At 44.8% G+C, this 27,596-nt stretch overlaps 1 protein-coding gene across 3 annotated transcripts in view; it reads left to right on the top strand.

Moving 5' to 3' along the window:
- The window catches only part of LOC144685489 (adenylate kinase isoenzyme 1-like), a 153,029-nt gene extending 128,680 nt beyond the window's left edge, over positions 1 to 24,349 (top strand). For 2 of the 3 annotated variants that reach the window (XM_078550061.1, XM_078550060.1), the window contains exons 10-14: positions 3,227 to 3,262; positions 8,254 to 8,417; positions 9,580 to 9,696; positions 19,627 to 19,818; positions 21,785 to 24,349. In XM_078550061.1, coding sequence (XP_078406187.1) covers positions 3,227 to 3,262; positions 8,254 to 8,417; positions 9,580 to 9,696; positions 19,627 to 19,818; positions 21,785 to 21,853 — 578 coding nt within the window. In that variant the 3' untranslated portion in view covers positions 21,854 to 24,349. Of the gene's footprint in view, positions 1 to 2,508; positions 2,637 to 3,226; positions 3,263 to 8,253; positions 8,418 to 9,579; positions 9,697 to 19,626; positions 19,819 to 21,784 lie in introns of those variants that run through there. The other variant, XM_078550062.1, reaches the window with a different exon arrangement.
- The last annotated feature ends 3,247 nt before the right edge of the window (positions 24,350 to 27,596 follow it).

The raw sequence follows: 27,596 nt of genomic DNA, 5'->3' as shown, positions 1-27,596 counted from the left end.
TTCCTCCAATCCTTATTCTTCATATTCGAAACAGTAAGGGGTAAACAATAGCTACACTAATAACCAATTTGAGATAATCAGTTGAGCTCAGAATGTGGCTCACTTATGCTTGCTAGAAGTGACATACATTCATACACAGGAACCTGTTCTCTGCAAACAAAAGGAATATGTTCAAGTCTTGTACATTTTTTTGAATTATCCAGAAGTTTGAGGAGCCTCTCGTTTCCCATTGTTTTTTTCTGTGGCAACACCTCAGCCAATCAAAGTTAACTTGCCAGCCAATCAGAGTCAGCTCGCCAACCAATCAGCACCCATTTCTCCTGAAGTATATATTGTGATTGTTTGAAATTTGGCATTCTTGCATTTGTCCTAATGAGTGCATGATGAAAAGCTTCAGCAACTTGTCTCTCTTTTCAGCAATATTCAAGTTCTGTACTAGCAAGCGATTGACATTAGGGGATAGTTATTCAACCAGGGCAGTAGCACAAAAATTGCTTGTTGACTCTGTTATACATCCTGGCCTAATATTCAGCGCTATTGAAGTCAGTAAAATGAGTACTGAGTGGGGTGTGTAATGGGGTAATAATGGTTTTACTTCGTCACTGGTTGTGAATTGGAACCCAGGCTGTTTTTATTGCTCTCTAACCAACAGGCATTGAGACCAACGATAACCCTTGTTCTGAGATCAGCTAACTGAGTACAGGACAGGGATAGAACCTGCGACCTCCTGTGTAACATAGCATCACATCCAATTCATTCTGACAGTAATAAACCTCTGGGGACACCAGCTCTGCTTCTGGCCCTTACTGACTATATTGGAACAGGAGTAAGGAAAGCACAGAGTAGAAAAACAGAGGGAGGGAACAGAGGCTTTTAAGGTGACCAAATGCACATTGTGACCATTTGAACTTACTATTCAAAGTTCTGGAAGAGGCTGCCTAGCTTTCAATTTAATTAGAAAGAATAAACTTGCGTTTCATGCCCTCCTGATGTCCCAAAGCATTTTACAGTCAGTGAAGTGCTTTTGATGAGTAGCCACTGCTATAGTGTAGATAAATACAGCAGCCAATTAGCACACAGCAAGACCCCAAAAACAGCAATGTGATAATGAGCAGATTGTCTGTTTTAGTGACGTTGGTCGAGGGATAAATTGGTGATATGCATATGGAAATGGATACGTACATCACTCTGCAGTTTTGTCATGCGATTCAAGCTGGTCCTGCAGAAACTGATGTAAAAGATGATTTGGCAACAATCTCTGACGTCAAGAACACAGGAAAAAGGGGCAGGAGTAGACCATACGGCCCTCGAGCCTGCTCCACCATTCCAAACAATCATGGCTGATCTTGGGCTACAACTCCATTTTCCTGCCTATTCCCCGTATCCCTTAATTCCCCGAGATACCAAAACCTGTCTATCGCAGCCTTAAACGTATGTGACAATGGAGCATCCACGACATCCTGGGGTAGAGAATTCCAAAGATTCACAGCCCTTTGAGTGAAGTAATTTCCCTCCATCTCAGTCCTAAATGATCGGCCCCCTTATCCTGAGGCTGTGTCCCTGATGTGAAACCCCTTGCCTGAACGGATTGATAGTCTTACAGGGTTGGGTCATGGCACTTTTAGGTGGGAATGAATTGTTGCTGTTTACCTTGCAGGCTTCCTCCTCCTGTCTTGGTGGTGAACAATGGTGTTGTCAGCAACTTAACTTCACCCAAAAGGGAACATGTTGAACAGACGATTACAGAAAGTAAGCTAGCATAAAAATCCCAGAACACTTCCTGAAGGAAGGCCAGCACGTCTTCCTGGAGTTCTGGCCCAACTTCCCTCAGTCAGCCCTGCCAGCTGATTCAGTGGTCTTGCTGGGTTTTTTTTTGTGCGTGTGAGGGACCTTTCTACACGCTCAATGGCTGTTGCATTTTTTTGCCTGCAGCAAAATGTCTAAACTGCGCTCCAGATGCACGGTATGTGAGGAACTTTGCCGGGAGTGTGATAAAACTCAATAAAGAGGCTTTTTTAAAAAAACTTGCCAATGGAGTCTCTAGGGGGTTAATGGGCTTCCAGCTGCTATTAATGTGTTGCTAGGTGAACCATTACTGTTAAAGTTATTGATATAAGGAAACAAAGGGCTATTATGGGTCTGAGTGTCAAAAGACTTTAATGGTTAACCAGGCCAACTTCCTCTGGCTCTGCCTTTTGAAAAACAAACCTTTCCCTCAACTTTATTTTTTTATATGTTGTTATTCTCTGGCACAAGATAATCTAAATGGATTATAATTACCTTAAATTACACCCCACCTCCCCAACACTGCCTTCCCCCACCCCGCCCCAAATCCCACTCCAGACTTTTTCTCCCTACTTTTCAGAGATATCCTACAGGGAGAAGCAGGGAGTGGAATTCCAATACTTAGTGGTTTAGCCTTGACTTCCGGCTAAATACTGAGACTAGCAACTGTAACCATAGAAACCCATGATTCAACAGTGGTGGCTTACAGTCAAAACAGTTACACTGATTAAACAGAAGGGTTATGTGCCGTCCAGCTCTCCCTCAAACGGAGCAACAAAATTAAGGGTAAAACATGGGAGTCAACTGTTCCTCCAGTTCCTCGACTAAAGTGCAGAGCATTGCTGCAAAAGGTAAGGGCGGAGAGAGTGGGCCAGCCTCACTCAGATAGCCTTCCGAAAGCCGAAAGGCAGAAGAGGGCCTCCAGACTGACTTCAGCTGTTCCCACTTTATTTCAGGCCTGGCCTGGTGGGTTTCTCTGTTTTGGTTGTCGTGGACTGTCTCAAGAGGTTCGAATGCCAGAGGAGCGACTCTCTGAGGGAGGACCGCCGGATCGAGGGCTTTACAGCCCGGTTACGAGGGGGGAGTGACGTTGGTTTATGACGATAGGGGAAAGGGTTAATGCAGAGCATGTCACTGCAAGCTTAAACCACCGCTGCAGGACAGGAGGGCAAAGGTTTAAGAGGCGAGAGACTAGGGAACGCATCAGGATGCTTCTTCATGCAGAATGTGTTCAAGACTTGGAATGGACTTCCGGGGAGAATCGGAAACCAGGAGTTTTTGCAAAACTATTGTGGTGGCGGGGTGGGGGAGCTCTGGTTTCCTTTTGGAGGCATGAGCTGGAATGGACTGTAAGGGATTCCCCCATTGAGATCCAACTTTTGATCTTAAGACAAGTCGTAATGAGTGAGTTTTGACAGCCACTTTCTGTTTAACCCCACAGACAAACTGAAAGATCGCAAGATTATCTTTGTTGTCGGTGAGTACAGAATTTATTTGCGTTCACTAAATTGATATTTTAGTAAATCTGAACTTACTGTTTGAGAAATGCTTTTGAAGGAGTGATTCCTCACCCAGCTGCAATCCACCTGGGTCTAAGGAGAGGTGGGGAGGTTTTTTTTTTCCGGGAAAATACACTTTATCCTTAAAATATCTGAAAGAACAGGACAAAACGTTTCAAAATGGCCATCGCAAAAAGCGTGATCATATTCAACTTTTCAACATAGCTCATGAGGTGCTTCAATACAATCAATGAGCATTACAGACAACACAACATGGTCATTACAGACAGTCAGACAGTGCAATGATATTCTAGTTATCGACATAGATCATGTTGCACTCTGAGGCACTTTAATACAATTATGACACATTTAGTATTCACTGCATGCATTCATTGTGAGCCACACAGCCCGAGGAATCTATATGGTTTTCAAGGGGTAGTGTTCTCATGTAATAAACATCAGCAGACACTACACGGGAGGCTACGCTGTAATCTGTTCTGCACTCCACAGTTAGCATGATGCAGTGTAACCCTTCCTCACTGAGTGTGATACAGTGTAGGTGAAAACAGTGCATAAAAACTTATCTAATAGCCATTGCCATATAATGGAGTTCAATATTGTGTTTGAAATCTCCTCCTCCGGAGGTCCCCATCATCACAGATGCCAATTTTCAGCCAATTCACTTCATCCCGCGTGGTATCGAGAAACAGCCGAAGGCACTGGATAGTGCAGACTCCTGACAGCATGCCGGCTGTAGTGCTGAAGACTTGTGCACCAGAACTAACCGCACCACTAGCCAAGCTGTTCCAGTACAGCTACAACACTGGGATCTACCCAACTATGTGGAAAACTGCCCAGGTATGTCCTGCCCACAAAAGTTAGGACAAACCCAATTTGGCCAATTACCACCCCATCAGTCTGTTCTCAATCATCAGCAAAGTGATGGAATGTGTCATCGACAGTGCTGTCAAGCAGCAACTACACAGCAATAACTTGCTCACCAATAGTCGGCTTGGATTCTGTCAGGACCACTTGGCTCCAGACCTCACTACAGCCTTGGGCCAAACATGGACAAAAGAGCTGAACTCAAGAGGTGAGATGAGCGTGACTGCCCCTTGACCTCAAGGCCGCATTTGACCGAGTGTAGCATCAAGGAGCCCTAGCGAAACTGAAGTCAATAGGAATCAGAGAGGAAACTCTGCAGTGGTTGGAGTCATACCTAGCACAAAGGAAGATGGTTGTGGTTGTTGGAGGTCAATCATCTCAGTCCCAGGACATCGCTGCAGGAGTTCCTCAGGGTAGTGTCCTCGGCCCAGCCATCTTCAGCTGCTTCATCAATGACCTTCCTTCCACCATAAGGTCAGAAGTGGGGATGTTCGCTGATGATTGCACAATGTTCAGCACCATTCGCGACTCCTCAGATACTGAAGCAGTCCATGCTCAAATGCAGCAAGACCTGGATAACATCCAGGCTTGGGCTGACAAGTGGCAAGTAACATTCGCGTCACACAAGTGCCAGGCAATGACCATCTCCAACAAGAGAGAATCTAACCATTGCTCCTTGATGTTTAATGGCATTACCATCACTGAATCCCCCACTATCAACATCCTGGGGATTACCATTGACCAGAAACAGAACTGGACCAGCCATATAAATACTGAGGCTACTAGAGCAGGTCAGAGGCTGGGAATTCTGCGGAGAGTAACTCACCACCTAACTCCCCAAAGCCTGTCTAACGTCTACAAAGCACAAGTCAGGAGCGTGATGGAATACTCTCCACTTGCCTGGATGAGTGCAGCTCCCAAAACACTCAAGGAGCTTGACAACATCCAGGACGAAGCAAAGCGCTTGATCGGCACCACATCCACAAACATTCACTCCCTCCACCACTGGCACACAGCGGTGTGCACCATCTACAAAAAGCGCTGCGGAAACTTGCTAAAGTTCCTTCGACAGCACCTTCTAAACCTGGGATCTCTACCACCTACACCGCCACCTGCAAGTTCCCCACCAAGTCAAACACCGTCCTGACTTGGAACTATAGCTCTATCCCTTCACTGACACTGGTCAACATCATGGAACTCCATCCCTGACAGCACTGTGGGTACACCTGCACCACATGGACTGCAGCGGTTCAGGAAGGCAGCTCACCCTCCACCTTAGCAGTTAGGGATGAGCAATAAATATAATGGCCTTACCAGCAATACCCGCAACCCATGAATAATTAGAGTTTCAGGTGCACATATCATTAAAATGTCAAGAACGGGTACAGAAAATAATCAAAAAGGCTTATGGAATTCTGGCCCTTATAAAACACTGGAATACAATAGGTAGAAGTCGTGCTTCAGTTGTGCAAAACCCTGGTTAGAGCACACATGGCGTTGTTGTGGGCAGTTCAGGGCACCACACCATAGGAAACTATATTGGCTTTGAGGGGGTGCAGTGTAGATTTAACAGAATGATAATTGGACTCCCAAGGGTTAAATTTATGAGGAGAGGTTAAAAAACCTGCAGTTATATTCCCTGAATGTTGAAGGTTAAGGGGTGAACAGGTGGTCACTCAGATTTGGATTCTGATTTAACACCCGGTAATATGAACTCTGATTCCGCCAGTTTTGTAGTTGAGTTGAATTTGTAATAACAGTAATGTATAAATATTTTGTAAAGGGGTATCAATGGCAGATTCCATCTCCCAGTAGGCGAGACATAGAACTCCCTGTCCCTCCTTGTCTCTACATCTCCAGATTTTTATTCCCACTTCTTTTATTTAAGCCAATTCCTTCTTGCTCCTGTGTCTTGTACCTGACCTGTCCCTAGCACTCTGTCGCCACCTATAGTAACTCTCTTCAATTGTCTCGCTCTGTCCCTGACAGTCCTGCCATCTGCTGGTGACATATCATACTGTAAATAGTTATCATATTTTCAGCTCACTGCCCTCCCCACCTGTTGGAATATTTCACTCTTGTCTTTCCCTGAGCACCTGTTGGCTTCATTTACCCTATAATTATTTTGTTGGTGGGTGGGGGTTGGGGTGGGGTTGCGGAAGGGATGGTTTCTCCATTCCCATTTGTTTCCCTGCCTAACTCCGTGCACCCCCTATACACAAGGGAGCAACTGCCCTCAGCCAATTCACTACCTCCCTGCCATTGCTGTCACGAGGGTGCCATGACTTCAGCTGCCTCTTCACGTTTGTCTAGGCGAGTTCTGCGATTTGGCCTCTAAAAGGGTTTCTGTATCTTTCAAACCTTTTCAAAAAATATTTGAAAATTCCCTCAATAATCCGCTAGGAATTCTGACTCCTTGCTGTGACCAGTTCCACATGGAACCCTCTGCTTCATTCTCCAAGGGGCATCGTCCGTTCCTGTTATTCATTCTGCCGGGCACTGTTGGCAAGGCTGGGTGGGATTTGTCACCCAGTGGTAGTTGCACCTTGAGAGATGCTGGTGAGCTTTCTCCTTGAACTGCCCGTGTGGTGAAAGTGCGTTCAGGCGGGAGTTCCAGAGTTTTGACCCAGCAATAATTAGGCTGGCCATTCCTTTGGCTTTATCCTGGATAGTCTGGTTTTCAGGTGCTCTGTCCCCTGTCAGGTACCCGTTTGAATCTGACATCTTATTGTCCGTTGTTTTTTTTTCTATGAAATGAGGGTCTGTTCTTCCTCCTCCTGGCCCCCAAATAAACAAATAAACTTTAGGTACAATTTATTTTATGATTAATTTCTCATTTACGTCTTTGATCTGCCCTTATAACATGCTGGGAATATGTAAACTTTTTTTCTGCTTCATAACTAATATTTTTTTCTACAGCGCCACAGTCTACTTTACCCTGGTGTGGGTAAAGAGTTCATTCTGTACTTACTAATTCAATAGCACAGAAATCTCCATTACCAGAACCGTCCAAATGTTCATCCCTGGTCACAGACTTAATTTGCTGACTAATCTAGTATATTTTCAATTCCTTTATCCAAGGTTTCTTTTTTTTTTTATTTATTCGTTCTTGGGACGTGGGCATCGCTGGCAAGGCCAGCATTTGTTTCCCTAATTGCCCTTGAATTGAGTGGCTTGCTCAACCATTTCAGAGGGGCAGTTAAAAGTCGGCCACATTGCTGTGGGTCTGGAGTCACATGTAGGCCAGACCAGGTTAAAGACAGCAGATTTCCTTCCCTAAAGGACATAAGTGAGCCAGATGGGTTTTTACAACAATCGGCAATGATTTCGTGGTCAGACTTTTAATTCCAGATTTTTTTTTTAATTCAAATTTCACCATCTGCCGTGGTGGGATTTGAACCTGGATTCCCAGAGCCTTACCCTGGGTCTCTGGATTACTAGTCCAGTGACAATACCACTATGCCACCATAGAGCTTTCTTCCCCCAGTTGTACAACCCTTGCACACAGCTCCCAATCCGGAATTCTTCAGCTCCGTCACCGGCTGCCCTGGGGACAATCGGGAATCTATGTCCAAGTTGGAATGCTGTCGCCATGCACCTGCATCCCTTGCAGCAGCGGAGGCTGAATCATTGAATTTACTCAAGGCTGAGTTACACAGATTTTTGATAGGCAAGGGAGCCGAGGGTTATGGGGGCCAGAGGGGAAAGCAGAGTTGAGACCGCAGCCAGATCAGCCATGATCTTATTGAATGGCGGAGCAGGCTCGCAGGGCCAAATGGCCTACTCCTCCTAACTTCTAGGTTGCCCTCCTAGCTGGTGAAGGTTGGCAACCTTGCGTGAGCCTTAATCGTGAACATTATCAGGCTTTTCAACCAAGGGGTGCATCGCAGTCGGGCCTGATGCTGTTGTCACGTGGATCGCCATGTGTTCAGTAGTGCACGTGTGTGGGTGTTACAGGCCATTAACACTCACTGCCTGGGCCCACAAATGAAGAAAGGCCACAGGGCAGGAGTGCAGAAAATTGGAAAGGGAAAGGTGTCCTGGCATTGTTTTGGCAACTGTGTCTTGTTTCATCCATGAATAGGTGGCCCAGGATCTGGCAAAGGAACTCAGTGTGAGAAGATCGTGCATAAGTATGGCTACACTCACCTGTCCACTGGAGACCTGCTGAGGGCAGAAGTCTCTTCTGGGTCGGAGAGAGGAAAGAATTTCCATAAAATCATGGAGGGAGGAGGTCTCGTACCTCTGGTAAGTTCAGCCACAGTAAGAATCACTCGTTGAAGTCTGCAACTCTCCCATCTTCTCCAGTGAAAAGAGCCCTCTGGCTCTGAGAATAATTTTCTTTAGAGGCCCGAACAATTTTTACATATCAAAATGTTAATAGCTGCTGAGTGAGTCCTTTCCTTTATCTAAATGTATTTATGCACAGAGTAGCACTATGTATTGTTCTATACATTAACACTTTAAACACTTTGCTCAGCCATCAAAGGCTTCAATTGATTCCCTGTGCGCTTGGCCTTCTCTTTTGTGTCTGGTGTTGAGAGCGCAGCCTCTGTTTCTCTCTGTGTCTGCAGTATTTTTGTTTGATTACCCTCCGGCGAAATGCCGTGAATTCTTTGAATGCACAGAATCATACAGAACAGCAGAAGGCCATTCAGCCTATCATGCCTCTGCTGGCCCTTTGAAAGAGCTGTCCAATTAGTAGCACCCAACTGGGTTTTTCTCCCCTATAGCTCTGCCTTTCAAGTATTTATCCAGTTCTCTTAAAAACTGCTGTTGAATCGGCTTCCATCACCCTTTCAGATAATCAATTCCAGATCACAAAAGAAAAAATATTCTCCTCATTTCTCTCTTAGGTTTTATTCTTAGCAACTGTCTTAAGTCTGTGTCCCCTGGTTACTGACCCTCCTGCCAGTTACATTAAAGGCACTATAAAAATGCACATTGTTGCTGCTGCTGCAGTGTTAGCGTTTCCTGAATAAGTGTGCCTGGTGTGCGCGAGATGACGGGACAATGTTCTTGTTCCAAATTCCAGCACTGCTCTCGATATTCTCCCAACGCCAGAATGCGCTCCTTACTGCCTGTGACTCATGACTGAACACATTTCAACATAATCTCACTGAGCTCCCACCTCACCAATTTAAAATCACATCAGCCCAAAAGACTAATGAGCTTTGGCCACAGTTCACACACACACACACACACACACTTGCAGGCTGCATGGTATCCTGTTTATAACTTCAGTTTTAAATGAGCTTTGAGTTGTGGCAACTCCCCTTCTTACAATTTCTGTGTGTTTAGTAGGTTGCTGGTGCAGCTTGCACGAATTCTAGTGTGGGCAGCATGCATTGTTTTTTAACCCCCTGTTGCTGCACATTGAACATCCTCTGTGCCCATCTCCTTTCTTCAGGAAACTATCCTGGAAATGCTGAAGGACGCTATGATTGCCAAGGCAGATGTCTCAAAGGGCTTCCTGATCGATGGCTACCCCCGGGAAGTGAAGCAAGGAGAAGAATTTGAGAAGCGGGTACAGGGTTTGTGGCCATCTGGGGAAGGGGTTTAGAGGCAGACCACTCGAAACACTGTCTGATTCCTCCTTTGAATCTAAATGATCCCACAGTATCATTCAAAGATGAGCAGAGGAGTTCGCTCCAGAGCCCTGGCCAATATTTATCCCTCAACCGACATCACTAAAACAGACTATTTGGTAACTCGCCCGAGTTTTGCAGGCAGTGGCGAAGTGATGTCACCACCCTCCTCTGAGAAAGCTGCTCGTGAAGAGCTAGCGGCCTCTTGTGGCGTGGATTTCCCTTTTCCCCACATTCATTTGATTCAGGCGCCAACCGTATGGACCTCATCGAGCAGCCAGTGTTATAACGTGGCAGATGGTGCGTGCCATGCGGATCAAATCCATGAGGGAAACTTGATCACGCTATCACGACGCTTTTGCAATTTGTATTTATTTTGAGATGCGTGCCCTGAATTCAGAAGTGATAAGTCCACCAAGACTTCAGAGATTTTTTTTTAAACTAAATTAAACATTTATTAACAAAAGAAAAGATTTCAAGCACATACATAGGTCTCCAAATTACTACTATAATAACTCCTAAAACCCCAAATTAATCTGGCTTCCAGGTACACCCCCATTAAGGCAACGGTTAAAAAAATATAGATTTTAAACAGATCCAGTAAGTTAACACAATACCCTGGACAGTAGAATTCAAAGTTGCTTTTCCCAGCTTCAGTTTCTGTAGACAGCAGGCTTAATGCACAAATACTGAAGGCTTCTCACACTTCTGGTAGGTCTTACAATGCCTTCCCTGACACATTGCCTCATTCTCCTTTATACATGTTTCTCCCTTTTAAACGTAAATCCCATTGTTCCCATATGTCTTTGGAACTTTACATTTCTCGTAAATATAAATCTTTTCATGTTGCTAATATTGTCAGTAACCTTTGGGAAAAATAAACACACTGCTTGGCCTAGCTTCTGTGGCTAGGTGTAAACATCCCACCGTCTCTTTGAAATTCAAACTGCCCTGATTTATCTAAAAATGCAAATCCTCACCTCACATTCTAAGACTTCAGCCATGTTTACGTATTGAGCATTTCAAACCTAACTTCTTTTGATGAGTGAAAGCCTCCGGACCGGTTGTCTCCAATTCAATTAAACCACCCCCCCCCACCCCACACACACACACACACACACACAAAGTATCCAAACCCCACTATTAACCTACTTTTACAATAAATCACAATAATATTATGACAATTATTATATTTTCATGACAGCCAGTCACATTGAAGTATTCTCACAGACAGCACCAGGAAGTAAAATGATTATCCTTCACTTTTTAATAATTTCACAGAGAGCAAAACAAAGATTTGGACGTAGCCATAGGATTATAGAATCTGAAATATCATGAACTTATAAAAAAATATATAGTTTTTATAATATTAAAAACCTGTTGAAGCTATTTTGCACTCCACAAATACAGAATTTTTTTCTCAGAGCCAGAGAGGTTAGTCAACAGCAACTATGATTTTAGCACACCGTTGAAAACTCAGTTACTTCTTATTCAATAAGGCTTAACTTTTTCAAAGGTTTTTATAGTGACACTAATAGTCTAAAAGTGGAAGTTCACGCTAATTTAAGTGTGTTCCAGAGATTTCCATCTATGGGAAGTTTTAACAGCTGCACCTTGTGGGAAAAGTAGGGAATCACTGATGGGAACTTCTGAATTTCCACATTTAACCGTGCTTGTGTGAATGCCGGAAGTTGCTATCAGTTTCACAATTGCAACAATGGGGAACACTGATAGTTTCACCATAATTACAACCGCAACATCCTGGTCATTATCTCATTGCTGTGTGTGGGAGCTTGCTGGGTGCAAATTGGTTGCTGTGTTTCCTACATTACAACAGTGACTACGCCTCAAAAGTACTTAAACCGGTTGTAAAACACTTTTGGGTTGGCCTGAGATTGTGAAAGTGCTATATAAATGCAAGTTCTTCCCTTTCTTCGTTGCTTGGCTCGAAGCCACGTGGCTGGCATCTTGCGTTGCCAGACTAGATTAGTCATGAGAATTCACTGTATCCTCTTCCAGAGATACTCTGTTTCTTCCTCTCTCTGATATTGTCTGAGGTCAGGATCAGGCTCTATTGTGATGCCTCCCTTGGGTGAATAACCTGCTGACACTTAGCGTCTATACTAAGAGTTAACAACTTGGGCACTGGAGTGTGTGTTAAACTGTAACTCGCTGTATTCAAATGGGATTGGTGGCCAGGGGAAATTAATTGAGAGATTGGTGCCGATGGGATTGTAGAGGCTCCTGGTCATCGAGTATTGATCGCAATCTGTACTTGGAAGAGGCCTGAGAGTTTCCCCTTTCACTAGGGATTGGATTGAGGAATGTAAATTCGGAAACAGTTGGAAGATGATTTGGACATTGGGTGACAGTGTAGTGTAATATTTATTCAGTCCTACTTTCTTCTCTGAAGATTGACACGATTTTGTCAATCGGTGACAATGTCAAAATGTGACTGGACATTGCCGAAAGAGCCTATCTCACAGCCCAAGACCAGCCCCACAAATCGACTTGTTTGTGGAGCCAAGAGTCTAAATACTGCACTAGCTGGAAAACAAATCCTTCAAACCCTCACAAAAGGTGCCTTTATACGGCTGTGCTGGAGCCAGTGAGAGGCTTTGTGAGTCATCTGCAGTCTTAATAAGTGAATTTCTTTTGTGCTTACTAACCAAAGTCACAAAGGATTATTAACACTCATGCCCTTTGTGTTTCCGTCTGTCTGTGTGTATTCATCAGTAAAGTTCTCTTGTTAAGGGTCAGTTGGCTTGAAAGTGCAGGGGAGCTGACTTAATGTTGATAGAAATTTTAACATAGATGTACTCCACCTGGGTTAACCAAGCAAGGACATTAACCAAAGGTGTGCCAGCTCTTGTGGAGTAAATTAAGCTACTTGGTCAGGCTCATCGAAGGTCATTTTGACATTGGGCGATATCAGATCAGCCGCCTGGTTAGACATCTCTTTCGAAAAGAATCACAAGGCAGGACTTAGTGAAGATGTAAAGACGTAGGTAGAGACTGGTGAAGAGGTAACCTGAAATATTTGCCCCATTTTCCTCTTGCTGGCTTACCGAGGTCGTGGCCGGCTCGGCAGGGGGCGGGCGGGAGCGGTTGGGAAGCCGCCCGCGATCGGGGCTGGATCGCGATTTCGTGCTGCCGGGCCAATTAAAGCCCGCCCGGCGTGAAACGTGTGCTTCAGCGCTGCTCGTGTAGGGGGTGGGGAGGAGGAGGGCGAGAGCGAAGGTCACACATGCACGTGGGTGCATGCTGGAAAAGCTCCCTGAGGCACAGAGCTGGCTCAGGGAGATGAAGAGAGTTTTGAAAAGTAAAAATAAAAGATTTTTAAAATGTTAAAAAACATGTCCCCCCCCCTCATTTGACTCTGTCACGTGAGCAGGGACATGTTGAAAATTAGGATGAAATTTGTTTTTTGATGACAGATCTAAACCTCACCCCGCCCATGGATGAGGTTTCGCAAAAAAATGCAGAGGCCTTAATAATGGCCTTAACAGGCCGTTTAATTGTCAGCGGGCGCGCTGCTGACACCTGCGCGCGCCCGCCATCCGAAACATCGCACGAGTATTGCGTGTCATTTTACGACCGAGCGGGTCGGGCAGCGAAAAATCGTGCGTGTTTCCAGAATTTTAATTTAAGATTTAGGTGTTCCTGTGATAATAAAGTCCAACTTCCTTCATATTTTTAAATTGGGAAATTTTGGATGGGCAGCGATTTGATTTTTAGCATTATGGATGGTGCACGGAGGAGCACATTTGCCTGAGGGTGCGAGTGATTCAGCCATGAAAATAAACATGTTGTGTGCTGCACAAAATGACGCAGCTTGTAATAAGAGTTTCTATTACAGGCTTGCAAACAAAGTCAAGTGCCTCCGCGCACGTGATTCACCCTCTCTTGAATCCATATGTGCATCAAAGCCATCGTGTGAGACCAGTAATAGCTGTGTGAGTGTTGCCAGCCCCGACATGATTGCACTGTGGAACTCCGGGTCAAATGCTTAGATGCTGTGCTCCACGTTAGCTGCAGTCTTCAGTGCACTCTCAAGCACGTTAAGTTGGTATAAAATTAATCACTTATGCAAATATTGAAAGGGGTGCGGCTCCATATAAGGGTGCCTTCTGTTTAAGCAAGCCTGGTTTAAATTATACAGTGCAAAGAAAAGATTGCTGGAGGATGGATTTAGAATGATGGAGGATGAAAAATGCAAATTTTACTCATACTCGAGTCAGTAATGAAAGATTGGCTGCACTCTGGTTATCTCACACAACTGTATAGTTAATATAAGTACCCATAAATAAGGGGGGGTGAGAGGCTTTGAGCCCTTCTGGTGAGACGCAGTTCAAGGAAGGATGAGGGACACCAGCTACACAGCAAGAATCTGGGCAAATGTACAAACCACTCTTCTTTCAGGGAGACAGTGGATCATTGTTTGAAGCACAAGGAGGCACTAAGATTATGGGGCGAGAGCAGAGCAATGGGACTCATTTAGAATGCTCTAACAGCGAGTTGCCACAACTGTAAGGCAGTTTGCAGCGGTGTTCCCCAAGAGTCAGCTTTGGACCCATTTAATCTCTCCAATTTTTATAATTGCCCTACATACAGGTGAGGGTGGGCAGCATTATAAAGTTTGCGGATGGTGCAAAACGTGGCAAGTTACTGGAGAGTGATGACAGCTATTGGCTTCAGGAATTTTTAAGTTCTTTTATGGGATGTGGATGTCACTGGCAAGGCCAGCACTTGTTGCCCATCCCTAATTGCCCTTGAACTGAGTGGCTTGCTGGGCCATTTCAGGGAGCAAATAAGAGTCAACCACATTGCTGTGGGTCTGGAGTCACATGTAGACCAGACTGGTTAAGGACGACAGATTTCCCTCCCTAAAGGGCATTGGTGAACTAGATGGGTTTTTACAACAATTGATAATAACTTCATGGTCACCATTAGTATTCCAGATTTATTAATTGAATTTAAATTCCACCAGCTGTCATAGTGGGATTCAAACTCATGTTCCCCAGGAAATTAGCCTGGGTCTCTGCATTACTAGTTCAGAGACATTACCTCTAGGCTGCCATCTCCCTAGTGGAGAACCTCCATTGTGTACCATGACAGTCAGGATGGTGAAAAGCATGGCTGTTGGTGTTCATTGATGAGAGGGGAAGTCATGCAGGGCTAATATGCAAACACAATATTCTATAAATGACATGAGTTTGAAAAGTGTAGATGAGCAGAAAGTATCCATGCAGGAACATTGGAAACAAGAGCAGGAGTAGGCCATTCGGCCCCTCGAGCCCCCTCTGTCATTCAGCCAGATCATGGCTGATCATCCGCCTCAACGCCACTTTCCCACACTATCCCTGTATTCCTTGATGTCATTAGTATCTAGAAATCTATCGATTCCTGTCTTGAAAATACTCAATGACTGAGCCTCCACAGCCTTCTGTGTGAAGAAATTCCTCCTCATCTTAGCCCTAAAAATGGCTACAACCTTATTCTGAGACTGTGTCCCCTGGTTATATGGCACAGCAGATTGATAAGGTGGTTTAAAAATCTCATGTGTTACTTGGGTTTTTAAATAGAGGAATAGAACATAAAAGCAAAGAGATCACGCTAGAACTTTATAAATGACTGGTTATGCCTCTACCTCTCTTTCCTCCTTTAACATGCTCCCTAAGACCCACCTCTTTGACCAAGATTTTGGTTTTGGTTACCTGTCGTAATATTGCCTTATGTAGCTCAGTGTCAAATTCTGTTTGGTAATTGCTCCTCTGATCTGCCTTAGGATGTTTGACTACGTTAAAGGCGCTATATAAATGAAAGTTGTTGGTGGAGCAAGCTTTGGTTCAGCAGAGATCCCTTTTCAGGAAGAAGGGGAAGGCTACGTTTTTGCTGATCGACAATAGGCTGAGTTTGTCCTTACACGGAGGAGTCCTCCGTGGGAACGAGGTGTTCCGAGGGAGGGGATGGAGAAGGCTGAGTTTGCTCAGTGTTTGGCTGAATTACTGCTCATGTGGGAGGGAAGGTTCCAAGGGTTCTGCCCAGTGGAGTGGGGGTGGCTTGGACATCTTGGGGTGGGAGGGTGGGGGCGATTTGTATCCTGATTTTTGCTCGGCAATGGGGGGTGCCCTGATTTTCGTTGAGAGGAGTTGGAGTTGCTAATACTGGAGGGAGGGGGTGGTAAATGACTCATTAAATGTGTCTTTGTCACTAAACTGGGAGATTGAGATCTCACTTTAGATTACCACGTCCTTCCTGGAAATGCATTTACCAATTACATCCGTGTGCTTGTGAGGATACTCTTTTGATTGCGTAATAATTCCCAGGTGATGAAATAGTCCTTAAACAGGGATTGTCAGAAATGTAGGATGCAGGCAAGCTGAATGGGCCATCTGTTCTGCCTCATTCATGATTATGTTGTGTAATCTTCTGATCAGGGATATACCGGCAAAAACAGACACTGGTTGAATTGTTGATCTTCATTTCTGTTTCATTTTTGGCTGCTTTGTATTGTTCTTGTCTTGTTGACCCCTAATGCATAAGCCTTGGGTACCCAACGAAAACCATTAGGTAAACTTACTGAATCTATTATTTTTTAGTGCCAACAGCCATAAAGACCAGTTATTTTTTAGTTGTGTCTTTCCCATTGCCTGCCTACCCTGGGGCCAGTAAACGTGGTCCTGTGGTGACAATGCAATCACCCGAATCCACTACCTCCATTAGCCAGAAGGATGGGGCAGCAGGTGCATGGGAGAGACAACACCTCCCAGCTTAAGTCCTGTAGCATCTTTGCTTGGGCATGTACCTGCCATACCTTCGTTAATTGCTGGGTCAAAATTGGACAGAGGTGGTGGCGTGGTGGTATTGTCAGTAGACTAGTAATCCCGAGACCCACGGCAGATGGTGGAATTGGAATTCAATAAAAATCTGGAATCAAAAGTCTGATGATGACCATGAAACCAGTGTCGATTGTTGTAAAAAACCCATCTGGTTCACTAATGTCCTTTTACAGAAGGAAATCTACTGTGCTTACCTGGTCTAGCCTACATGTGACTCCAGACCCACAGAAATGTGGGTGGCTCTTAAATGTCCCCTGATGCTGGCCTAGCCAGCAACGCCCACATCCCACGACGGAATTAAAAAAAGCATCCAACCCATTGGCAAAACAACGGCAGTGATATTGTTCCCCTTCTGATTCAGTGGGAACTATTTATTCAGATCAGCAATTGTATCTTTCCTTGCCACATGCCCAACATTGCCTTATACTTCTCTCATGCATCATGGTTCTAACTGGAATTAGTAAAGAGAGGGATACTTGTTCTCTCTCCCTGACCCATTCATAATCTTTGACCCACTCTTCTGTAGGTTCTGTTTTTATTTTGGCCCCAGGTGCTGTTTCTCACTCTTGTGTTACAAATTTCACCAAAAGGTGAGGGCAAAGTCAGCAACTCACTGAGAAGAGACCTTTTATGTGTATCGGCTTATTCATGGACCAACCGCATTCTCTCTGTAACAAAATATTTCTCAAGGATTTCATTGGCTTCTTAGCAACACTACTAGATTAAGCTTTATTGGAGTCGGTGGCCCCGAATTCCACTGGGCTCACTCGATCTCCTAACTGAATTTTGGCTTGGAACCCCCCAGAGGGGCGCGTGTGTGGCTAAACAGGGTTATTTCTATGGGGCTTCCACCAATCTGCTGCTGGAGATTGGAAATGACATTGCATAGAATGTGCAGCAGTAGCATGGTGGCACAGTGGTTACTGCTGCTGCCTCACTACTCAAGGGACCCAGGTTCGATCCTGACCTCGGGTGTCTGTCTGCGTGGAGTTTGCACGTTCTCCCCGTGTCCGTGTGGGTTTTCACCGGGTGCTCCGGGTTCCCCCCACTGTCCAAAGACGTGCTGGTTAGGTGGGTTGGCTATGGTTAAATTGTTCCCCAGTGTGTGCGCGCGCGTGTCCTGTGATGGAGTGGCGTCCCGTCCAAGGTGTACCCCACCTAGTGCCCATTGTCTTTCGGGATAGGCTTAGACTCCCCATGACCCTGAATTGGATGAAGCAGTTCTGGAAGAGTGAGTGAGATTGTACAGTACAGAAACAGGCCATTTGGCCCACATGGCTTATCCTCCTCCCTCCCCCTTCATATACCCCTGTTCTCATCCAGCTTCCCTGCAAATGCATTTATTTTATTCACCTCAACTCCTCCTTGTGGTAGAGGGTTCCAAATTCCCACCACTCTCTTGGTAAAAATGTTTTCTCCTGAATTCCCTATTGGACTTATTGCTGACCACCTTATATATTCATGGCCCTTTAGTGTTGGTCTCCCCACATCTTCTATATTCCTCTTATTCCAGGTGAATGTATGTTAATGAACTATTCTGTGTTATTAAGTGGCTGCAGTTTGTACAGAATACAATTAACATCAAGATATGACCCAGTCTGAGTCAAATATACTTGTCTTGTTTTTTTGCCTGATCTGTGGCTGTACAATTATTTGTGCTGTTTTGTAAATGGTCTTAGCTCCCACTTTCCCCTCACAAATGCATTTACTGAAGTAAATCTAGTGAACCTAGATTAGTTTCAATGTTTTTCACCAGAAGATGAAGTGGAATTACACGCCATTCCTCTTCCATACTCAGTGTGCAAGTGCTGTGTTAACAGTTACCGGGTGCAGAGCTAATTAGTTCTCGACTCATAGTTCATATTTGATATGTCTGAAATTCCTGACAGCTGGTGGGTGAAGACGCTTCCCAGACCCAGTTTGATATTCAGACCCTCCGTTTGTGCCAAGTTTGCTGACCTCAACCAAAGTAACAGCTAAGATTCTACAATCGGCCTTAGCTGGGTTAACGAGAGAGAGAAAAGCCAGGGCCCTGCTCCTGATTTTTTTTTCCCCCCAAAAATATACTTTATTCATAAAATTTGTAAAAGTACATTACAAAAAATTTCAACATGAAAATTACAGAAAGAGCCATTAAAAACCCCGACATCTCCATATGGTGTTCGATTCTTACGTGCCCCTAGCCAATTGTAATTCTTTGGATATTTAGAATATACATTCCCTGTCAGACACACAGCCTGGGGACAAAACATTTCAAATTGAAAAATTATAAAAAGTGCAATAGGATTCAACTTTCCTTCATATGGCATGTTCCTCTCTGAGGTGCCTCAAGACAATTTCAATACTTTTGTATTCCTGTTCAATGTTAGGCACACAGCCCGAGAGCATTCTACCCAGCCCCTCAGTGTACTATACCCTGGTCCTGAATAGTAGCAAGCAACCCTTTACTGAAAACGGCTGCATGTGGGAATCAGATGAGGGTCAGATCGTGCTTGGCTGTGACAACTTTTCATGGTCAGATAACCTGAAAACACTCAATGGTCAGACTTTACTTTGCAAAAGAGGGAAGAAAATTGGGGGCAAAGAGCCTCACTAAATTGGTCGTGTCACTGAAGGAACTCACATGGCCGGGGTGGAATATGGAAATATTGCACTGGTGCCTTCTGAGATGAGGGTTAAGGCATATTTTTTAGCATAGAGAAGAAGGAACATCATATTGTGCCCAACACTGTGCGAAACCTGACGTAGGAATGTTTAACAGGACAGTGTAGAGGGAGCTTTACTCTGTTTCTAAGCCCGAGCTGTATTTGATCTGGGAGCCTTTGGGACTAACACTGGGTGCACAAAGTGGAAATGCTTCCATTCCCAACATTTAAAAGATGTATAGGTCAATAAATAAGCTAACCAGGCTAGGGTTTGGATTTTGGACAAGAGTGAAAAAGAAAATCGGACAGGAGGAATGGGAATTCTGAGCTGCACTTGGATAAATGTCTTTCAGTTGATTGTGTCCACTGTCCGTCCTAATAGATTGGCCCTCCTACCCTGCTCTTGTACATTGATGCTGGAAAAGAGACAATGATCAAACGTCTCCTGGGACGAGGGAAGACGAGTGGGCGCGCCGATGACAATGAAGAAACCATCATAAAACGCCTGGAGACCTACTACAAAGCAACCGAACCCGTCATCAACTTCTATCAACCCAGGGGCATCATCAGGAAGGTGAGGGCTGAAACTTGTGAGAATGTGACAATGCTGATCAAAGTAGCAAAAAAAAAAGAAATAACGCCCTGAAGGAAACATTTTCCTGAAATCCTAGCTCCACGTGTTCAATTCTAAGGTGACCCTGGAAATCAGTAAACTTGCTTGAACCAGGGGTTGAAATAAGCATGAGACCCAGGTGAAGGGGATTCCTGGGTAACCTGTGAACATCTGGATTTTGGATTAAGTTTGGATCGAGCTGTCCAATGGCGGCAGAGGAAGCCCTTTTAACCACTGCTGCCGTGGCCAACCAAAAATAAAAATGCATGATGGTCTAGGGCAGTGTTGCCCAATAGCCTGATGTGGTGAAGCGGTCAGGGACATGTGACAAATTGATGCTCTTCATCAGGGGAGAGATTTCAGTCAGGTGGACAATGGGACCCTGCGGCAGCCCATTTGACTGAGGATGCGGTTCCAGACTCTGCCTGACTCAATCCATGGCCACGTCAAAAGCAAGTAGAAGATCCTGAGAGAGAAACAATCCTTAAATTTAAAAAACGGTAGCGTTGCTCCATCAGGGTATGTGGTAAAGTGGCCCCCCCCAGTGAAGGATGTGAAATTATGTTGAAATATTTTAGTTGCTTTAGTGATTTCTTGCTGCTACTAAAAATATCCTTTGACAGAGCTGCTGTCACAGTGCAGTGCACTATTGCTCGTCTTTAACCCTGTCCCTCAATCCCAACTCATCTGTGGGAGATTGTTACAAGACTCTCCCCATCCTTTGTATACATTTTGGATCATGTGGTGACCCGATCGCCACAGGTTTGGCGAGCACCGGAATCCTATTGGACAACACTGGTCTAGGGGGGGTAGTGTAACATTGCTGGTATTGTTGGCTGCTGGGTGTTATGATTTCTCCCCACTCCCAACAACCAACCAAATAAGATACATCAGTATACCAAGATTATAACACCCAGCAGCCAACAATACCGGCAGGGTTCCAAACATCCTTTCAAAGAACCATCGCCAGCATTGAAAAAAAACACTTGGGTGCACATCATTGGGCCTCCCTAGTCTGTGTGACGTGAGGGGGTACCAGAGACACAAAAATAGAGGGATTTATTCCGCAGATCGTGGCTGCTCAAATTCCTCTGCCAACACCATTTAAAACCAGATGCCTAAGACAAATGGCACCCAAACATAACAGGAATAAACATAAGAAATAGGAGCAGGAGTAAACCACACACAGCTCATCAAGCCTTCCGCGCCATTCATGGCTGATCTTTGGCCCTAGCTCCACTTTCCTGCCCACTCCCTGCATCTATGGATTCCCTGAGACCAGAAATCTGTCTATCACAGTCTTTAAATATATTCAACAACAGGGCATTCTCAACCCTCTGGGGTAGAGAATTCACAACCCTTTGAATCAAGAAATTTCTCCTCATCTCAGCCCTAAATGGTCGGCCGCAATGCCATTCTACCCACACAGGACATATTGGCACCCTCAATGGATCAGTAAATACACTGCCCACTCAGTCATTAGAGATACGGAAAATGCCAGATTTGTAACCCATTCTAGGCTGAGTTGGCTGATCTCAGGTTTGGTGATGAGTCGGGGCTGTTAAAATTAACCCCGGCCCATTTGGGCCCTGTAGACACCCAGATTCCTTCTCCTGATCATATTTCCTATTGGAAAGTGCATGTTTATGGAAGTTGGGACAGGTTTGGACTTGACTGTGGTGCCCCACACTGTTGAATAGCCTTCTGATCATCACTGTCCAGTTCACACATTAAAAATGGCTAGGTTTAGTCTGTGGTCCAAGTGGGTAGCTTGGACCTGTGGACCCATACTTCAGAACGATACAGTCACCTGGAGAGAGGGGAGAGGGACGGGATGGGGCAAGGGTAGAACTGGAAGGAAATGTTTTTTTTTAAAAAACTAAAAATAAGAAGGACGTTTCAATTTACTTTTCTTTTCAATTGTTAGGTAAATGCAGAGGGTTCAGTGGACGATGTCTTCACTCAAGTTTGTACTGCTCTTGATGCGTTGAAGTGAACGGAAGACAGAAGTGTTACAACAATACCCCTCCTCTCCCTTTGCCCTCTAGAGAAGCCTTTATCCTCCTAGTCTCACTTTCAGCCAGTCACGGACAGTGTTACAAAGAGATCAGTTTCATTGGTTAAGCTAATAGGTGACTGGGAATCCAAAGGCTTCTCATCTGGAAATTTGATTGGATCCATTTCTGCATTATGTAGTGCTACTGCAAGTGGTTGGGAGACACCAGGTGAACCATAACTTAATATCTCCAATGCCGGACTACTGAACAACATCCACTGAATAGAATGGCACTCAAGCGTCATTTGAAATCAATATGACCCCTCCACAGCAAGCAATGGCCCGACTCCAGCTCCCATTGCTTTGTAACCCAAGTTCCTACCCAGAACAAGTAGGGAAATGGATTCAGGCATGCTACTGGCCTTTTCATGGTCTCAGTAGACTGTCAAGCAGCATTAAACCAGAGACAAATACTTAAAACTCCCAGCAAGGCAATTTGCTGGGGTTTTGAGATCACTTATGGATGTTTTCTCTTTTTGACCATTTTCTGCCACCTTTACAGAGCCTCTGATTTCCCAGTCAGGTTCAGGCTAGTAATCAGGTAGAAAATGGTCAAGTGTATCACATTCCGAGACTGTTAAACTGATCTGTTTAGTCCGCAGATTGTTTGGGGTGCATTGGTGAACCAAACCTTCCCACACATCAGAATTTTCCTACCGATCTCTGGAACAGGCAGCTGGGAGTGAATCTTTCCCTGTGCTAATCGGTTTTTGTGGATAATGACATTGACATTTACCCAAATTTCACAGTATGAAATCTATCCAAACATCTGGAATAGTTTTTATTGAAATATGTAACACAAACTCAAACGGACAAAATCGTTTTAGCTAATTTAATGCATCTTGCCTTATTGTCACTTTTTTTCCTCCTATTTTCCATTATTTTAACTTAAGGCTTTTTTGGTCTGTTGGTCTCATTTCCTCAATTAGCTTCAAAGATTATGCTAAAATCTTTTGCTTATGCCTGCTCTTGACCCACATTCTCTTTGAGCTGGGAGAAATAGCCCTCCCCCCAACTAAAGAAAAAGCTGGGTCCTCATTGGTTGGAAATTGATTTTAGAAATGTGTCATCCAGCCAATCCAAATCCCTGTTCTGCAGATTGACACTGGATTAGGCCAATCAGTGGGGTGTCAGAATGGGGGCGGGGAAGGGGATTTGCTGAAGGAGCCTGTCATAGCCCCAAACCATCAAAACAAATCAAAGTCAGTTTAGGAAGATGGGAAACAGAAGGAGGCCATTCAGCCCCTCAAGCCTGTTTTGCCATTCAGTGAGATCACGGCTGATCCGTATCTTATCTCTCGCCACCTACCTTGCCCCATATCCTTCTATACCCTTGTGGTTTGCTTGTGGTGTTCTAAGAGTTCACTAGCAAGCAAAAGTACTGCATTAGCTGAGAAGCAAAATCTTTGTACCCTAATAAAAGTTAGCTTTCTCCAGCTTTTGCTAAAATAGGAAATAGAGTCTGCACTCTATAAATGGCTGCCTTTTTTTCCTACCAGGGCCTGTATTTATATATTCCATTACGCATTCCTTGGAACCACTTTCTCCCTGTTATGCATAACTCATTGAAGACTCAAAACTAATTTTCCATTTCAAAAAGAGTCAATAATCTTGACTACATATAACCTAACATGTGGAGCAGCGACCTGTGTGAAATTTTGGAGCTGGCTATTGTGAGATACAGTTACAGGATACCTGTGTATTATACTCTCAATAAATTTCAGGAAATCTGACAGTCTTATATATTTTTATTTTGAGGCAGAAGTGCGAGTGCAGTCCCTCGGTGGGTTCTGCATACTCTTTCGTGTGAAAGATCAAAGCAAGAAACTATTTGCAGATGGACTATGTCTTTTCCTCTGTGTGGAATCTTACTATGGGCAATCCACATCCTGCAACCTCCTGAGTAACATTTCGTTCTTTCCATTTCCCCTTTGTAAACTACGAGTCACAATTTTCTAAAGCCTTGTTATGGTGTTTAACAGAACAAAGTGGGGAGGGCGGGGGGTGGGGGAATATCACAGGGATCTGAGCAAAATAGAACCCAGAACTATCATTTTTTTTAATGTAATCATGCTGTGGGCTATTGATAAAAGAACATTACACTGCTGTCATATGAATTTTCTTTGGTGTTTTAAATTCAACTGTCAACGATTAATGCCTTTGTTATAATAGCAAAGAGTGTCTCACGGTCCTGTTGACGTGTTCATCACCAATATTGCACATTGTGAGTTCAAAGCATTAGTGATTTGTAGAGGTATTCTAACCGGTTGTAGATGCGCAACATTCTTTGTCTTCCTGTGTCGTCAACCAAACCAGCAATTTGTTTCTCTCTCTCTCTAATGCTGTTACAAACGAGCCCATTGGAGCCTCAGCTGATCATTTGGACTGGAGGAGGTGATTGAATGTAAATTTAATAAAACAGAACTGACCTCGCCATTGTGTTGTGAAGTGTCTCCATTGTTGTTGGACATAAACTTTTGGGATAAGAACAAAAAGCTAAAAGCTACTGCGGATGCTGGAAATCCAAAACAAAAACAGAATTACCTGGAAAAACTCAGCAGGTCTGGCAGCATCGGTGGAGAAGAAATCAGTTAACGTTTCGAGCCTTCACGACCCTTCGGCAGAACTTCCTTTCTCCTAACTATGCTTCAGTTCTGCCGAAGGGTCGTGAAGGCTCGAAACGTTAACTGATTTCTTCTCCACCGATGCTGCCAGACCTGCTGAGTTTTTCCAGGTAATTCTGTTTTTGTTATAAACTTTTGGCTCTGGTTCACTGCTAAAAGACACAGTTCCTATTTACCTCAGGGCATCTTGGCATCATTAAAAAAGACAGAAGGGATGCATAGGACTCTGAAGTCAAGGAAAATCATCCTGCCGCTGCGAGTACCACCTATGTTCCACTTATTCCCAGCTACTACCAAAAAGTGCACATCGAATCATCATAGAATCTTACAACACGGAAGGAGGCCACTTGGACCATTGTGCCTGTGCCAGCTCTTTGAATGAGCAATCCTTTCACTAATATTGCCCCACTCTTTCCCCGTAGTTCTGCAATCTTTATCTTTTTCAAGTATTTATCCAGCTATTCCTTTTGAAAGCTACTATTGAATCTGCTTCTGTTTTTTCCCTTTCAGGCAGCGCATTCCAGATCATGCCCACTCCCTGTGTAGAAAGAATCCTTCTCTTGTCTCTGGCTCATTTTCCAATTACCTTAAATCTGTTAAACGCAAAATACTGCGGATGCTGGAAACCTGAAATGAAAACAGAACATGCTGGAAAAACTCAGCCGGTCTGTCAGCTTCTGTGGAGAGAGAAACAGTTAGCATTTCAAGTCCGTATGACTCTTCTTCAGAGTTATGAAGAAGAGTCATACGGATTCGAAACATTAACTGTTTCTCTCTCCACAGACACTGTCAGACCGGCTGAGTTTTTCCAGCATTTTCTGTTTTTAATCACCTTAAACCTGTGTTCTGGTTCCTCACCAGTGGAAACAGTTTCTCCTTATTTACTCTATAAAAACTCCCCATAATGTTGAACACCATTACTAACTCTCCCCTCAACCTTCTCTGCTCTGAGGAGAAAATCCCAGCTTCTCGTGTTTCTGCACAGAACTGATGTCCCTTGTCCCTGCTACCATTCTGGTAAATCTCATTTGCATCTGCTCTAATGACTTGTGCATATAATTGGGCTGCATCTTAACTCCCTTTGGGGCCTCCAGCTTATAAATCAAGCTGGCAGTGGGCATCAATCCCACTCAAAGTAACTTGGCAACCAAACTCTGCAGGACATTCAGCAAGCCTCCCCTCCCCTCCCCTCCCCCCATGCACAAAACTTGCCTCCAGGAAAACATCCAGACCAAACGCATCAAATGCTCTGAATGGTTTTAAAGGAGTTCTGGATGTCACTGCACTGGCAGTATACTAAGGTTCTGCCATGCAGGGTGGTCCTGAGCAGCCCTTTGGGATTGCGGCTGACTTGCTTCCACTCCGGTTGGATGGGTTCAGAGATGGCCGACACGTCCAACGCGCGACCTGCAGACTCTGCCGCGTGAGGGCAGGCGGTGCTGGAAGGGTCGGGCAGATGAGTTGTTTGCAAGTTTGTGCGCTCCCTCCGACGCCTCCACTTTGCCTCTGCACGTTCCTGATGAAGTCTTTCAATATGTCCGGTGCCTCCCGGAATGAGCCTTCTCCATTTTGGTTGGCCACAGTCCAGGGACTCCCAAGAGTCCATGGGATGTTTGAGGACATCCCTAAAGCATTTCCGCTATCTTCCTGGGAGTGTCCTGCTGGGACCTTGCTCCAAGTAGAGCAGTTGCTTTGGGAACCTGGTGTCAGGCATACAGATGATTTGTCTTGCCCAGTGGAGCTGGTTTTGTGACTAATGCCTCGACGCTGGGCATGTTAGCTTGGGAGAGGATGCTGCTGTTGGACTGCCTTTTTTGCCACTGGATTTGGAGAACCTTGGGAAGGCACCACTGGTGGTACTTCTCCAGTGGTTTGAGGTGCCTGTTGTAGGTCCAAGTCTCTGAAGCAAATAGGTGCATGGGGACCACTGCTGCCCAGTAAACCATGACCTTAGTCACGGGTTTGAGACCCTGGCTTAAACCTGAGGACCGTGCAGGATAAAAGGTGGGTTTATATCTACAACTGTATTCCTTCCATCGTGCAGGCTTGTGGAAGGGAGCATTGAGTGAAGGGATTCATCCCGGGGGCTGCAAGAGAGAGAGAGATATTGAATAACCCAATGCCTCTCTTGTGCATCTGAACGGCTTAGATGAAGTCTAGAGGAGCAGTTCCCCACACTCCCACTTGGCAGCAGTATCGTCTAAAAAGGAGGAATGGGCAAGAAATCGATCTTTTAAAAGCTTTCAAAATAAACACTGCACACTTTCATGTTGACTGGAAATTTTCATATGACAAAAACTAACAACTTGTATTTATATAGCGCCTTTAATGTAATGACACATCGCAAGGTGCTTCGCTGGAACATTTTAAAATAAAATAAGACACTGAGCCACAAAAGGAGATATTAGGTCAGACCGAAGAGGTGGGTTTTAAGAAGTGTCTTAAAGGAGGCAAGCAGGGTAGAGAGGCAGAGAGGTGTAGGGAGGGAATTCCAAGCTTGGGGGCCTAGGCAGCTGAAGGCACGGCCACCAATGGTGGAGAGATTATGATTGGGAATGCACAAGAGGCCAGAATTAGAGGAGGGCAGATATCTCGGAGGGTTGCGGGGCTGGAGGAGATTAGAGAGAGAGGGAGGGGCAAGGCCAAGGAGGGATTTGAAAACAAGGATGAGAATTTTAAAATCAAGACATTGCTTGACTGGGAGCCAGTATAGGTCAGTGAGCACAGGGGTGATAGGAGGACGGGACTAGCTGCGAGGTAAGACGCTGGCAGCAACGTTTTTGATGACCTCATGTTTATGGTGGTTTGAATGTGGGAGACCAGCCATGAGTGCGTTGGAATAGTCAAGGCTAGAGGGAATGATGGATGACCCGCTGGCCGTTTAACTCAGCCGTCGGTTTTCACCATCGGGTTTCTGGCTTGCCTGCTCCCACACAATTCCAAGGTCCATCCCACCTCGAATCCCACTCGGGCAGGTTGCATTAAATTCCGCCCACTGTCTGCACGTCCTTAGGACATTGAACTCCATATGATGCAGAATATAGTCAGACCAGACTACT

The sequence above is a fragment of the Cetorhinus maximus genome, chromosome 10 (genome assembly GCF_964194155.1).
Source record: "Cetorhinus maximus chromosome 10, sCetMax3.hap1.1, whole genome shotgun sequence".
Classification (NCBI taxonomy): Eukaryota; Metazoa; Chordata; class Chondrichthyes; order Lamniformes; family Cetorhinidae; genus Cetorhinus; species Cetorhinus maximus.
This window is presented reverse-complemented; position numbering and strand designations above follow the sequence as displayed.